This window comes from Manacus candei, unplaced genomic scaffold, assembly GCF_025592945.1.
Source record: "Manacus candei isolate 608988 ecotype Guabito, Panama unplaced genomic scaffold, ASM2559294v1 h1tg000008l, whole genome shotgun sequence".
Taxonomy (NCBI): Eukaryota; Metazoa; Chordata; class Aves; order Passeriformes; family Pipridae; genus Manacus; species Manacus candei.
In genome coordinates, this window is record NW_026138056.1 from 14,180,210 (window position 1) to 14,195,477 (window position 15,268).

Sequence of the window (15,268 nt, forward strand, 5' to 3'; positions counted from 1 at the left end):
CCATAAGATCCTCATAGAAAATTGGTTGATGTACAGGCTGGTCAAGCAAACAGTGAGGTAGATCAAAAGCTGACTGACTGACCAAGCCCAAAGGGTGAGGTCAGTGACCAGTGGTGTACCTCATGGGTCAATACTTGGTTCAGTCTTGTGTAACATCTTCATTAGTGATCTGGATGACAGGCAGAGTGCACCCTCAGAAAGTTTATTTATCACACAAAAAAGGGGTAAGTAGCTGATATGCCAGAGGGCCATGCTGCCATCCAGAGCAACCTCAGGAGAAATGTGCTGACAGGAAACTCATGAAGTTCCACAAGGAGCAGTGCAAATTTCTGCACTTGGGGAGGAACAACCCTACGCACCAATATATGCTCAGGGGCACCCAGCTGGAAAGCAGCTTGGCAGAAGAGACCTTGGAGGTCCTGGCGAACACCAAGTAGAACGTGAGCCAGCAATGTGCTGCCAAGGCGGCCAACAGCATCCTGGGATGCATTAGGAAGAATGTTACCAGCAGGACAAGGTGATCCTTCCAGCCTTCACTCAGCACTAGTGAAGGCACACCTGGAGTAATGTGTCCAATTCTGAGCTCCACAGTAGAACAGAGGAGAACTGGAGAGTGTCCAACAATGAGCCATGAAGAAGACAAAGGGTCTGAAGCATCTCTCCTATGGTGAATGGCTGCAAGAGCTGGGACTGTTCAGACTGAAAAGAAGGTTAAGGGGGATCATATTAATGGGTGCGTGAGCATGTATACAATGTATATGAAGGGAAGGTGCAAAGAGGGACAGAGTCGGGCTCTTTTCAGTCAGGACCAGAGGCAATGGACACAGACTGAAACACCAGAGGTTCCATTTGAACACCAGGAAACTGTCCTGTACCATGAGGGGGATGGAGCACTGGCACAGCTTGCTTGAAGTAGTTGTGGAGAATATCCACGGAAATATTCTAAAGCTGTCTGGACGTGGTCCTGGTAAACTGGCTCCAGGTGACCCTGCCTGAGCAGAAAGGCTGGACCAGGTGGCCTCCAGAGGTCCCTTCCAACTCAATTATTCTGTGATTTCGCTTCTACTATTGTCTTCCTGCATCTGTACCAACCATCACTGTCATAGTGCAAGGCCAAGCACAAACCACGAAGGCAAAATTTCACATGTAACTAAAGAAAACATTTAACAATGTAACCACGTAGAACCAGTTTTATTTATATCTTCCTTATTTTACTGTATATGATCTGCAGTAAGAAAGATAATTTCTGACTCAAGAAACATAGAATACAGACACAGTTTACAAGGTAATCGAATGGGCAGTGCAGTGAAAAATGAACAACATACCCATATAGAACACCTTGGAATCAATACTATACTCAATGTTCCACTTAAAGCAACTACAGTGTAAGCATGAGCTCATACCTAATTCAGATGAAATTTTACTATCAATTGATCCAGACCTGTATCAGCAATCATAAGCACACAGCCACACATCAGTCATCAAAAGTCTTGGTTTTAGGTCATTATTTAAAACTCATTCTGATAAAGCACATTAGGGCATTAAAAGGATCATCCTGTATTTCAGAGGACATATTAAAAATATCAGACGGCTCATTTTTTGTCTTAATTCTTTATAGTTCACTAGTTATTAATAGTTTTAAGTGCTAGAGTGAAAACAAGACCACTGGGGCAGGGGGTGGCAGCAATGTATTAATTCTTGAAGTATAAAAATAACTGTTAAAATGGTTCAGTGTTTTACATCAGGTAGCTTTCTGTTATTAAAATATTTACCCGAAGACTATTTACACTATTTTTTTAAAGAAAAAGGTCTCATTCACAGATCACTCTCTCTCAAGGAATCAAGTTCCTTCCAAACAGTACACCAAAAATTAAAGCACTTCTCGCAACACTGCATTAGTTTATAATCCCTCAGCTTCACAGAAAAAACACAAGAGTCAGTTTTACATAAATACTTAGCAATTTGTCATGCTGTACACATACACCAAAGCAAAGCCAAAAAAATATGCCACACACTTCGAAGCAACCAACATAGTAAAGTATACAACAGAACAAGTGAAGTTGAAAATGGATCAATGACTGACGTTCTGAACAACAGCAGGAAGTTAGAACTGAATACTTTAGCAACATAGAAAAGTATTAATTAGATTACAAACGATGATTTCTTAAATGCTAAACAAAAGATGAACAAACTTGGAGATCAGATTTGATTTTAAAATGCAGCTTTTATCCTAAAAATAAAAACAAAACCAAACCAAAACAAAACCCTCAAACCAATAAACCCAAAAACAAACATGGAAAAAGCCTTATCTGAAGAATGCTATCAAAGCAATAAGCAAAAAGTTAACAACCCACAACCTTAAAAAGTAAGAAGATGATCGACCATCTGAGAATTATACACTGATCTTTCCAGGGGGAAAAAATTGCTGGAAAGCTCAGATAGGAGATACTTCATAGAAAATCTGTGGATGCTGCAAAATTCAAATGCGAGAAACATGGCTTTACAGAAAATAGGTCTTTCCAAATGACCATTGACCCTAAAGTTACCCATCTGCTAGTCAACACCTGTTTTACAGGACTTCTGAAAAGCACATTCAACATAATGCATAAAAATTGGATTCAAAGGAGTTAACAGAAAGTTCTCCACTAGTAATTGTAAATGGGGAATCATCCCATGGGAGCATTTCTAGACCACATCCCACATGGATATGTTCTCATCTCAAGGTTATATGATATTATTCTCAGCAATACTAGAGATATAAATAAATTATTGGCAGAGTTTATGCATAGCAAATTATCACAAAAGTGTTAAAGATTAAGTTCTACAATTAATCTAAATATACAGTAAATAGAGCTCGACAGAAGCTTTGCTTCTAAAACATCTAGGATCTAGAAATATTTTCCACTACTGGATAGTGACCTTAGTCTGTAAAATTGATTCACTAAACAATTTACCAGTGAAGGATGATACCTAAAGTAATGTAAGACTGCTGTTAACTAGTTCCTATTCACAAACTGAAATTTACCATGAACATCAATAAATACTACAGTAAGTGTTCAACTTCCTTGGGATTTTATTTATTTTTACACATTTGTTGTTAATCAGAAGCTGTTTTTAAAGCAGATGCAACAACCAGGAAAAAAGCAAAAAAAAATTATGCCTTAAAATATAATTTTACCTGATTTGTTGTTGAATATTTAATAGCAGTTTTGCACTATTTATAAATTAACAATAAATTCAAACTTCTTTCACAGGGATGTGAGACTGCATTGTTTTTTTAATACTTCAGACAATCCCTGTATATTCACTGCCACAAAGCATATATGCCAAATGGATGAGTCCATTCCTCAGACTGCAAGTCTGAGGAATTAAATAAATGTCAGTTCACTGTTTATTGGAGACAGTAGAAAAGGGAATCTCAAATTTCTTTCCCTAACAATATTTTTAAGCATGATAAAGGATATAATGTTCAATATAATTTCTAACACTTTTGATACTATTCTACCCTCTCAGGATACTACTTGATTATACAGCAAGCCATAAAATAGTTCAATAAATGCACAATGAACAGAAGGTAAAGAAGGACAACTGCAAATCTAAGAAAGTGAACTGACCATTGGCGATACCTTGCAAAAAAAGCTTCTCTTATATCTTAAAGTCCTGAAACCAACCTCTACACTGTGTTCCCAAGAATCTAACACTGGATCCCACACAATGCATAATAATTGCACGATGTTTCCCATAACATAATTGCATAATTTGAATACAAAAGATTACCTGAAACAGACTAAGAGCTGTAGAAAAGCAAGCAGAGAGAGTCACTTGCAGAAACAGTCTTATTAACAAAAAGCCAGTAGATAAGCTATCTTTCACCACAGACAGGTATGGAAATGGTTAAAGCTTTGGCCATGTCAGTAAAGCATCACAGTTCAAATAAATGCTCCCAGGGAATACAATCTCTTCTTCTCAAGCCATGAAAAGAACACATTCAAGTAACTGGCTGGCTTAAGTGAAAACTCATTTCACATGGGGTCTTGTAATTATTTTGTCCTTAGGAAGTTAGCCGCACATCCTAAGTGCTTGGTTTTTTACCCTTTTCTGTCTAAGAATAACATCACAATATGAGTACCCATTGAAATCTTATGTAGGCAAGTTCCCTGACTAATAACTATTAATACCTAAGGACTTCAGGAAAACTATTGGATAAAGATGCAAAACAACTGATTCAGAAAGAAACATGCGTGTTTACTCAAAGCTAATGTGTAAAGTGAAAGCCAGTGAGGTGCTAGGAATGACTGTGCTGGGCCAATATAATTGAAAAATCTTTGCACTTCCCAGAATAAGGCAGAAAACTTACCTGCCTGAGTTCATAATGAGCTCAAGCTGTTAGGCAGAATGCTGAAGAACATCTGATCACTGGAAATCAGAGATCAAGCAGAGAATGTTTAAATCTCATTCTCTTCTTTGCGCAAGAGATTAATGAGAAAGTTGACTAAAATTTTTCAGTTAAAGGATTTGATTAAAATTTGTGGAACTGAAGTGAAAAACTGCAATGCAAGCAAGAAAAAGACCTCTGCAACTAATGAAAGTACTCCTACCTCCAAATGAAGCCTTTAATAACAGGTGAACTTCAATAATGGAATATAGCTGAAAATAGCTCCCAAACAACAACCAGGCTGTAGTAAAGACATTTCCCTGCAGAAATTATGAAACAATGCAACAGACAAGTTTCATTCACTCAAAAAACTTGGAAGAGAGCCATGAGAACAATTCCCTAGAGAGGAATAAAAGAAGGCAATAGCGAAAAAAAAAATACAAACATGAACATCTACAACATCCTGCAAAACTCATCAGCTTTTTATCAGGTATCTCCACACAGCATCAGAGAAGGAGAGTAACCAATGATTTGTTTTGTTTTAAAGAGGTTAGTTGTATTATTCCTATTTCAGTGCAGCCCTTGAGCTGTAGTAAACCCATACACAGGTTCTATCACAAAACCCTCAGACAAGGTATTGCCATCTGTGTATCACTGTGGCAAACACAGTCAACAGTATCCTGTCCTGTATTAACAACCAGCAGACCTATAGGAGCAACTACTCTCCTCTATTTAGCAGCTTGTGAAACCGTATTTGGGGTACTATGTCCAGTTTGGTCACCTGAGTAAGAGACAGACATTAATATTCCAAAGTGAGCCCAGAGGAAACCTTTCAAAATTAAGCATATTTTGTACAAGCACAAAGTATAAGAAATGAGTTTGTTCAGTCTTCAGTAGAAATGGCTAAGAGGGGGATGAATTTTTTGCTGTCTTCAGCTATACAGCAGAACTGTATATAGAAGGCTAAATTGAACACTTAAAGGTACACTGTGAAAAGACACAAGGCAATGAACACAAGGTGCAAGATGGAATATTTTAATTGCATATTACAATCTTCTCACAGTTGTCAAACACTGGAAGAGGTTTCCCAGAGAGACAGCAGAATCTGCATCCCTGGATTTATTCAAAACTCATCTAGACATAGCTCTGAGCAATACGATCCAGTAGGATCTGCTTTCAGCAAGAGACTGGATCAGGTGACTTCTAGGGGTCCCTTCCAAACTAAATTTTTCTATAAACACACAGCAAGTCTTTGGTAATACCACAACAACCATAGCTGACACGAACAAAGCATATCATCACAAAGGCTGTGCCCACATTTACAGGCACAGCACATGGAAGCCCTGCTAAAAATTTATCTTGCTGAGAGCACCTGCAGCACTCTCCTCCATTTTTGCACAAGTTCAAAAAGGAGTGAGATCATCCTTTCCTATTAGGAAAACTACTTCCTAATAACAGAGTAGGAAATAGATTTATGTAAAGTTGTAAGCTAAAACCAATGGAGATGCTTCAAAGTTCCAACTAGCCTGCACAGCTGCCCTTCGGTTAGGATTGCCAGGGAAGTAGTAAAGTTTTAATAAAAGAAGCAGAAGAGCATAGGAGAGAAAACAGCAGCTGATTTTAATTCCTCAATCTCATTTTACCATTCAGGACTCCTAGTTACTGACGCCAAAGCAGACTGTATCTTCCTTGATCACTGCATTGTTTCATAACCAGTTCTGATGAGAACTACAAAGTTCATCATGTCCAAGGTGGACAAGTTAGAATCACAGAATGTGCTGATTTGGAAGAGACCCATCAGGATCACTGAGTCCTACTCCTGGCACCATGCAGGACACCCCAAGGATCACACCACGTGCCTGAGAGCGTTGTCCAAACTTTCTTGAACTCAGAAAGGCTTGGCGCTGTGACCACTTCCCTGTGGAAGTCTGTTCCAGTGCTCAACCACCCTCTGAGTGAAAAACTAGACTGCAGTTGACTACAATATTGAGAGCTCTAAGGTACTCTTCCACCCAGTCTGGTAAAGGTTCTCCGCTGGAATCAGACAGAAAGGAAAACCCCAGAGATGAATAAGTGATCATTTTCTGAGATCAGTTATGTTGTCCAATGTCATTTCAGTTATGATGCTGAATAGCAAATTGGAAAAGCAGGGGGGGAAAAAAATATCTCTCACAATACTCAGATTGGCTTGGCAGTGAAATAAGACCAGCAAATGCTCTCTTGGTCACCATTGCCTTGTTAATTTGTCTTATTCTCCTCATCTTTGGATCCTTTCCAGGACGTAAACTTGAACATACCTATGTATTCTGGATAGTTGTCAGGACCAGACAAAGACTATCTGAGTCCATTTTATCACTACTGTTATCTACAATAATGAAAGAGAATGTACTGGTGCCAAATATTCTTGCTCTCAGCCACCTTCTTCAGTCTTTACTACATGGATATTTGTAACTTCCAGTGAAGTTTCAGAATCACAGTCTATCTTTATTAACTAATTCAAAATCAGAAACTTCAGTTTCTATCCTTTCATTTCACGTACCAGAGAAAGAGCACCAGATGAAGTGGTCTTTCTGGAGAAGCAGTACCTGTTATCTGCTTTTATTGAGACTATCACACAGAAGTATCATTAAACATTTACATGAGATTTTTAAATTTTAAACATTTCAATGTTTCATTCTACTCTCATGTTCGAGCTCCTCTGACTATCAAAAGGCCATCAGGGTGCTGCTGATGTAGGGTTGCAGCCATCTCTACCTCATCCAATCGTCTGTGCTTACAGAAGAGGGGGAAGGAGGCACATGAACAATCCCAACATTATGTATGAATTTTCCTCAATCATTTAAACCCCATATTTTTATATTATGTGGAATATTATATGTCTTAGTCTCAAAACACAGAACTGTGCCTGAAAACATGAAATGCAAATGCTTTTCCTTTCCTCATATTCTGAAATACATGGGATAATAAAAGCTTCTCTTTCCCAAAGAACTAACACCCTGAGAGGAAAAAAAAAAAAAAAGCTTGCAATGATGTTACTGTAATATCTGTAATTTTTGTGCGAATAAATCTATAAAATATTAGACAGAAATAACTAAATACCCTATAATAAGTAATTAAGATTTTTTCCCCCTAAACAAATTGTCAATATTTCAAGTTGACCCAAACCGTATTTGCCAAAAAACTGCAGTTTTGCTACAAAAATGCAGTAACTCTAGTTTCTAAATAGCATGAAGGGCAGAGGGAATGTGATACTGACCTCTTTGAGAATTCTCTCAGTGCAGACACCTTCCTTTGATAAGCTATGAATTGCTTGCTAAGAGGGAATCCCACCCTAGCAGACCATAAGAATTCAAATTTTCAATCCCCTTTGACATCTCAGGAAACCATTCTGCTACATAATCCACTTATTTTTCCCCTCCCACCTTCCATCACACTGCTGCTCCATAAAGCATTTGGGAGTGAACTTCTCCCTCCTTTTCAATTCCTCTGACCATCAGGAAGAGAAAGTAGCCAGGGAACAGCTCCAGTTCCCTACAACACAATTAGAATTTCTATCCTCTCTGACACTGTGGCTTATAGTTTGTTGAGGATGAAAGTGTTCTGATGAACTAAAACATATCTGTACGCATAAATTATGGCAGATCCCAATCATTTATGACTTAGTTGCAGAATATATTTCATGAAAAGCTGCTCACAGGTAAAGTGGCTGAGCTTCCATAAGTAATCTTAAGCCCTCTTCCTCTCCACACACACACAAAATCAGCCTTAACTTAGAAACATCTGTTTCATTACATTCAGTGAAAAGGAGCAAGTAGAGTGAAACATTCTATTCTATCACAATATGCAAATGGCATGAGCATACAGCATAGGATTATTAGATGAATCATCTGCCTATAAACCTGGGTGTTCCTAGGTTTTTTGAAAATCTTCCACTCTTACATTTTCCATGAATATGCCAGGATGCTTGCTGGTTTTTAGATAACATCTGACCTTCTTTCTCTCCATTCCACCCAGTAACATTTTCAGGAGCAAATTCCCGGGAAATCAGCATCACATCTGGAAGCTGATAGGCTGATGGACCAGTGTAAATACTTTCCTTGCCCTTTCCTTTACCATTTTCTATACTCCTTCCCCCAGGACCCCCAAGCCAGCACAGCTTGGTACCATTTCAAAGTGGATCAAGAAGTGCCACAGACAAAGAATATCAATATTGCAGGGTTTTGATTTAAGCTGGAAGCATTCAGAACACAATTGCATACAGGTAGGGCAGCACAGAATTAATCAGTAGCCAGAAAGAGATGTAATCTCACAAATTTACGGAACTACCCCAAATTTTTGTATTGTTAAACAACAGTTTGAAAGAGACAATTACAGTATATATGTCTGAGATAGGAAGAGAGACCAGTTTCAGTACGATTTGTTTTTCCTCAAGGCTGATCAGACGTAACTTACCCCAAGAAGACTTATGGTACATACTATTGCTTTCATTTTATTCCTAATAAAAAGGAAACATATGTAATTTTCAACAGCTGAGCAGCAAGATAAAGTCGGGAATGAAAAGTCTCACCCCACTAAAGGCTCTGATTCTGTACAAGATACTACATAAGCCTTGTTTAGTGAGAAGATGTGCTTCCTAAAAAGATACCCACTGAAAAGAAGTATTCAAATAACAAAGTAAAACTCCAGCTGTGCACATTATGTAAGATGTTAATAGTTTCACTTAGAAAGATGTGTACTCTGCTATTTAAATCGTACACCAACTACTTGTAATTGAAGTCTACTTTACATATATATATACACATATATGTATTGCAGCAGTGTCTCAAAGACCTAAGATTTCTAAATGGACCCTAGCAGCATCATTCTCACTTGCAAGACTACATCACACCCCTTTCAGCAAGGAAACACTGACAGATAAGAAAGTTCAGAACTCCAACCCATGATATATTCCCTAATTACTTTTATATTTATTTGAACTGGAATAATAAATGACAGGCTTGTCAATATTGTATGAAGTATATAAGTGTGGGAGAATTACAGAACTACAGGAGAACTATGTAAGTACAGGAGAAGCAATTGCACCTTGAAAGCATTTACAAGCTAAACATAAGATAGTGAACAAGAGGGAGCCAAATAGCATAAAGTCGCAGTCAACAGGAAACAATTCCCGCAGATTCAGTGGTCGAATGTGGACATTTCACAGTAATGACTGCAGAGAGGCGCTTCAAGCACTGAAGATAAAGAGAGATGATTTTACAGCTATTTAGGTAGCACCTGAAAAGCAAGGAAACAGGCAGAAGAAAGTGGAAACGTTCCTCGGAAAAAAAAAAACATTGCCTAGTCAACAGACACCCAACATAGTGAAAACTCACAGAGCACCATACAGGGTAACACTGGCCTTAGCTCTGGGGTAATCCTAACCAGTTTCGAAAGGATCATCCAGTGAAAAAAAGCCTGACAGTCTCCCAGTAACAGCAGAAGAGCAAACTAAGGAAAACAGCACATTTTTTGTCTGACACAAACTTGCACAGTTATTTTATGAAGATTCTCCTAAATCAACTGTTTGTCTTCCCTCTCCCCTCTGAGGTGGTTCCTCCAGAAGTGGAAGTTAACAAACTGTAAAACCTGTGAAGAGAGATCCCACTGACGGAAGTAAACAACAAACTTTCAAACTGGTTCTTAATTTTTGTTCACACGTGCTTTATTATTAACGCAGTTACTAACAACTCGAAAGATGAATACATCCAAGTGAGTCCAGCAGTTCGGCAGTTCTTTCCTTGTTCCTGCCGTTATAACACGGTGAAGCGGTGAGCTGCTTTTGTGCCTCACTTTCCCAGCCTGCGAGGCAAGGGCAGCACCCACCTACCTCGCGATGGCACATGAACCTTCTAGAGCGTTTGAAACCAGCAGAACAAAGATGCGGGATAAGCGCACGCTACCGCCGCCCCGATGCTCCCCGGGCGGGCGGGATCGCGCTGCGACCTCTGAGCCGCCCCTCGCCCGGCGCCGTCCGTGCCCTCCCGGTCGCCGTGACAGCCTGACACCCACCGCCGCCCTCACCCCCGCTCCCCGGGGGGCGGCCCCCGACTCACCGATCCCGGGGGCCACGTAGATGAAGTAGAGGCAGGATGAGGAAAAGGAGAAGAAGAAGATGAAGGCGAGCATGGAGCGGTTGGAGACGCGCAGCGCCTTCCGCAGCAGTGGCATCCTCCCGCCGCGCCGGCCGCCGGCCGCTCCGCTCAGTCCCGGCGAGCCGCGGCAGCGCTTCCTAGAGGGAGACGGCCCGCTTCTCCCATAGATCGGGCGGCGAGAAGGTGACGAGGGGGCTCCGCTCGCCCCCTCCCTCGCCGGGAGCGGGCGGGTCGGGCGGAGGCGGGCGGGCGGCGGCGCTTTGTGGCCGCTCCTTGTTCCCCTCGCGGGCGGCTGGAGCGGGGATGCCCGCGCTGAACCGCCGCCGCGGGGACGGGCCCCCCTAGTGCTGCCGCGGGGCTCGGGGGACGCTCCCGCCGCTGCTCACATGCCGCCGGGCGCCGCGGCCGCCCTCTCTCCCGCCTGCTGTCCCCTCACTGGCGGCGGCGGCGGCGGCTGTAGCAGCGGCGGCGGCAGCAGCAGCAGCAGCATCCCCGCTGCGGGTGAGCAGTCACCTCCGCGCCAAGCCCAGCCCGGCCCGGCCCGGCCCGGCCCGGGCGCTCCCTCCCGCTCCCGCCGCCGCCCCGGGCGGAGCCGCCCCGCCGAGCCCCGCGGCCGCTGCGGCGGTTGTGGCGCGCGCGCGCGCAAGCCCCGGCGCGGCGGCGGCGGCACTGCGGGACTGCGGCGGGCGCGCGCCAGCCCCGCCCCTTGCACCGCGCACCAATGGGAGGGCAGGGGGAAGCGAGCCCGCCGCCGCCGATTGGCTGGTGCGCGCGCGAGCGCTGGTACCGGCGGTGTGCGGGGGGAGTGGGGCGAAGCGGCTCACGCGGGCCCCGCATCCCAACCCGCGATCCAGGGGATCCTGGCGTGCTCCGCCGTCGGGCAGGGATATTTTCCCGCGCCCACCACCTCCGCCTTTAGCGGGACATGGCGGGGCAGGACCGGCTCCCTGCCCCGCCCCGCCCGTGCCCGCTTTCCAGCGCTGGTGCCTGTCCTTCCCCTCCTCTCCCCAGCCGGCGCTGTCTCTGTACCGAGAGAGGGAATGGGCGGATCTCGTCGTGCTTCCCACTGGTTTTAGTGCAGAGCAGTTGGAAACAGGAGTCGGGGCTGGCAGCATCTCTCTTACGAGGCAGCTGGGCCTGTTTAGAGAAAACTGAGAGGGGATCTCCTCAATACCTGCAAATATCTCAAAGGCGGGTGCCAAGGGGATGGTGCCAGACTCTTCAGTGGTGCCCAGGACGAGGAGCGATGGCCATAAACACAAGAAGTTCCACCTCAAGATGCGGAAGATATTCTTTACCTTTAGAGTGGCAGAGCACTGGAACAGGCTGTCCAAGGAGGTCATGAAGTCTTCCTCTCTGGAGACATTTAAAACTCACATGAACACATCCCTGTGACACTTGCTCTGGGTGACCCTGCCTTGGCGGGGGGTTGGACTGGATGATCTCCAGAGGTCCCTTCCAAACCTAACAATTTTGTGATTCTGTGACCCAACAGTTCTCCATAGAGCAGATCAGGAAGTGTTGCCTGAAGGTTTGGCTACACTTGTGCTTTCAGACTTGCCAAATTCAAGTGTGATGATCTACACACTCCATTACCAGTTTGCTCCCAAGCGCGTTGCTCAAAAAACGTATTTTTAAAAAGTTGGCAACATAAGCTCCACATCGACTCACTGTTCTTTCTTGCTTTGGCTGCCACAAGTTGCTGGGTAATAGGGTCAAGTGAGCTATCATTCTATTCCTCCTCTAAATGGTGTCACAGATAGGAAGATGTGTGCCAAGGGGTTGGCAGCAGGCCAGGGCATGCCTGAGCACACTTGAGATGGTAGCAGGATCCAGTTGTGTAAGAATCCAGGTCTGTGTTGTTAGTGTGTGTGGAGTTTAGTCACGTATAGGATAAAGAGAAAGGAGATGTAGAATTGCCCCCCTTCCCCCAATACAATTTTATTGCAGTCTTGCACTATGTTTTTTATCCAATAGATTTAGTAATACCTTTATCTTGTTTCAGTAATCATCATAGAATCATAGAATGTTTTGGGTCGGAAGGGACCTTAAACCTAGTTCCCTCTGCCATAGGCAGAGACACCTCCACTAGAGCAGGTTGCTCAGAACTCCATCCAACCTGGTCTTGAACACTGCCACAAATGGGGAATCCACAACTCCTCAGGGCAACCTGTTCCAGTTCTCACCATCCTCACATTAAATACTTTTTTTTCTAATATCTAATCTAAACCTAGTCCCTTTCAGTTTGAAGCCATTCCCCCTTGTCCTGTCACTACATGCTCTTCATCTTTTTTCAGTAATAACAGAGACAAATTATTTTGTTCACCCAGCACAGATTATGGTCAAGTAGAGTTCATCCCTTAGGCTGAGGGAATACCCTTATCACTTCAGTCACAAGCAAACTATTTCCAAACACTCTGCAGGCTTCCATATCAGTATTTTCGTACCATAAATGTAAAAAACTCAAGTCAGTGGACATGTAAAGGTCAGAGCTAGAAATGCAAAATGATTGGTTAATCGGTGAAGTAATGATGCAAATAAGTGATAGTAGTAACACAGTCAAATGTTTACTTGAAAGACCTTCTACTTAAACAGTGAAAATCTTGCTAGATGTTGAACATTTCTTTGTACAGTAGAATACAGTACACACAGTAATGATCTATAGCCACATCATGGGCTTCCCTGATTATCACTGTGATGCAGAGCGTAGACATAAGGATTTCCCAGAAAGGGTTTCCATAGGAGAGGGAGAATTTCTGATCCTTTAGCTCTGAAACAGAGATTTCTCAGTTATATTTTGATGGATATTATTGCAATGAGTACCTCTGCTAGTTTTGACTGGAGTGGAGTTAATTTTCTTCACAGTGGCTAGTATGGGGCTGTGTTTTGCATTTGTGCTGAATGCAGGGTTGATAATACAGAGATGTTTTTGTTATTGCTGAGCAGTGCTCACACAGAGCCAAGGCCTTTTCTGCTTTTCATGCTGCCACACTGGCAAGGAAGTTTGAGGTGCATGGGAGGTTGGGATCATAGAATCATGGAATCAGACCATAGTCCAGACAATATGGCATCATGTTCAGTATATAAAGTCAAGGGACAAAGAAGGAAGTGGGGGACATTGGAAGTGATGGTGTTTGTCTTCCCAAGTAACCATTACACGTGATAGGGCCCTGCTCTCCTGGAGATGGCTGAACACCTGCCTGCCCATGGGAAGCAGTGAATTAATTCCTTTTTTTGCTTTGCTTGTGTGCGTGGATTTTACTTTCCCTACTAAACTGTCTTTGTCTCAACCCAAGAGTTTTCCACCTTTTACCCTTCTGATTCTCTCTCTGATCCCACTGGTGGGGGAGCGAGCGAACAGCTGGCTGGGGTTAAACCATGACAGTATGAGACAGAGGGATAGACTGTGTGATACATTTTGTCACAAAATTCTGAATTGCCAGTGGCGGCTATGTAACTTGATATATGTCATTTATTTTATTGAGCAAAGTGCAAAACTAGCTATAGAAACACAACATTGAACTTCTGTTTATGTACATGATTTAAGTTTGAAGCTTTAGCTGACAGTAATATAGGACACAAACTTGGGTTTATGAAGCAAAAATGTACTGTATCTTTATGTCTTGTCACTATCTCACATTAAAGTAAAATTTATTTTAAATGTGCTGTAGTGTTATTACTAATTTAGTTTTTACATATTAAAGCTATTGATTTACTCTATTAACTGTAATAACTGAGTATTAATTGACACGTGATTCTCCCCCATTCTACTTTTATTAGTGTTTTTGATAGAGTTTTAGAAGATCTGTTTCTGTGCTGTAACCATGGGGAAGGACATAGAAGATCAATACGATGACAACTTGCAGAATCTTGTCAGAGTCAAGAGTGAGGTCCATGGTACAAAAAATCTTAAGGCTGACCCTAGCTTTTGTGTGGAGGAACGTTAAGTGGTGCACTACACAGCGCTGTCTCTGCATAAGTAAAGACAATTGCCATGTGTTCAGCTCAACAGTATTAATTTTGGTTTAATTGCTTAGACTGTTAGATGCACTTTTGTAAGAGTTAAAGGGATTACTGTGATGAGCATAAGAAAACCTGGGGAATAATATCTTAGATACACAGAAACATTTGTGGAAGGATATCAAAATGGAGTTTCGGAAGATAGATGTGTCATGTTTAATTGAATCTCGAGCAGCAGGACACTGCCATAGCTGCAGCATGACTCACACACAGTTGTGGTAGATGACTATGCCCAGGTATATGCTCTGATAAGTACTTGAAACCTCTTCTTTAAATATTACTTTTTTCAGTAAAAAGATTACTGCACAATAAGTGGATCACTTGTTTGAATAAGAGACCATATCGCACATTACTTAGTATTGTCAGAAGAGGAAATTCCATTGGAAATACATTGCTCTGCTCTGTTTCATCCTGCAATGGAATTTATACAGAAGAGTTCCTAAACAACTGTAGGTTCCTCTGAAAGATGAAAACTCCCTCCTCATTCCTGTTTTCAATCTAGCCATCCAAAAGTGGATTTTCTATGGATCAGCAAACACAAAATCAAACAAGATTTCATCAGAGAACAGCTGCAAAACCATCAACATCTTCAAAGCTACTATAATAAACACATCTGTCAGTCATTCCAAAAGGTCATATAATTCATCAAGTCTAACAAATGCTGCTGTAGGAAGTGCATGCATGAAACTAAAGTAGCAGGCTTCCCATGTTGCATAGGCACAATTGTGCATGATGATGTTCA

General features: G+C 42.4%; 1 protein-coding gene across 4 annotated transcripts in view; it reads right to left on the minus strand.

Moving 5' to 3' along the window:
* B4GALT6 (beta-1,4-galactosyltransferase 6) overlaps window positions 1-11,027 on the minus strand; it is a 44,606-nt gene extending 33,579 nt beyond the window's left edge. The window contains exon 1 of one of the 4 annotated variants that reach the window (XM_051775443.1): window positions 10,468-11,027. In XM_051775443.1, the coding sequence (XP_051631403.1) occupies window positions 10,468-10,582 (115 nt within the window). In that variant the 5' untranslated portion in view covers window positions 10,583-11,027. The remainder of the gene's footprint in view (window positions 1-10,467) is intronic. The other 3 variants (XM_051775457.1, XM_051775439.1, XM_051775447.1) reach the window with 3 other exon arrangements.
* Window positions 11,028-15,268: the final 4,241 nt, after the last annotated feature.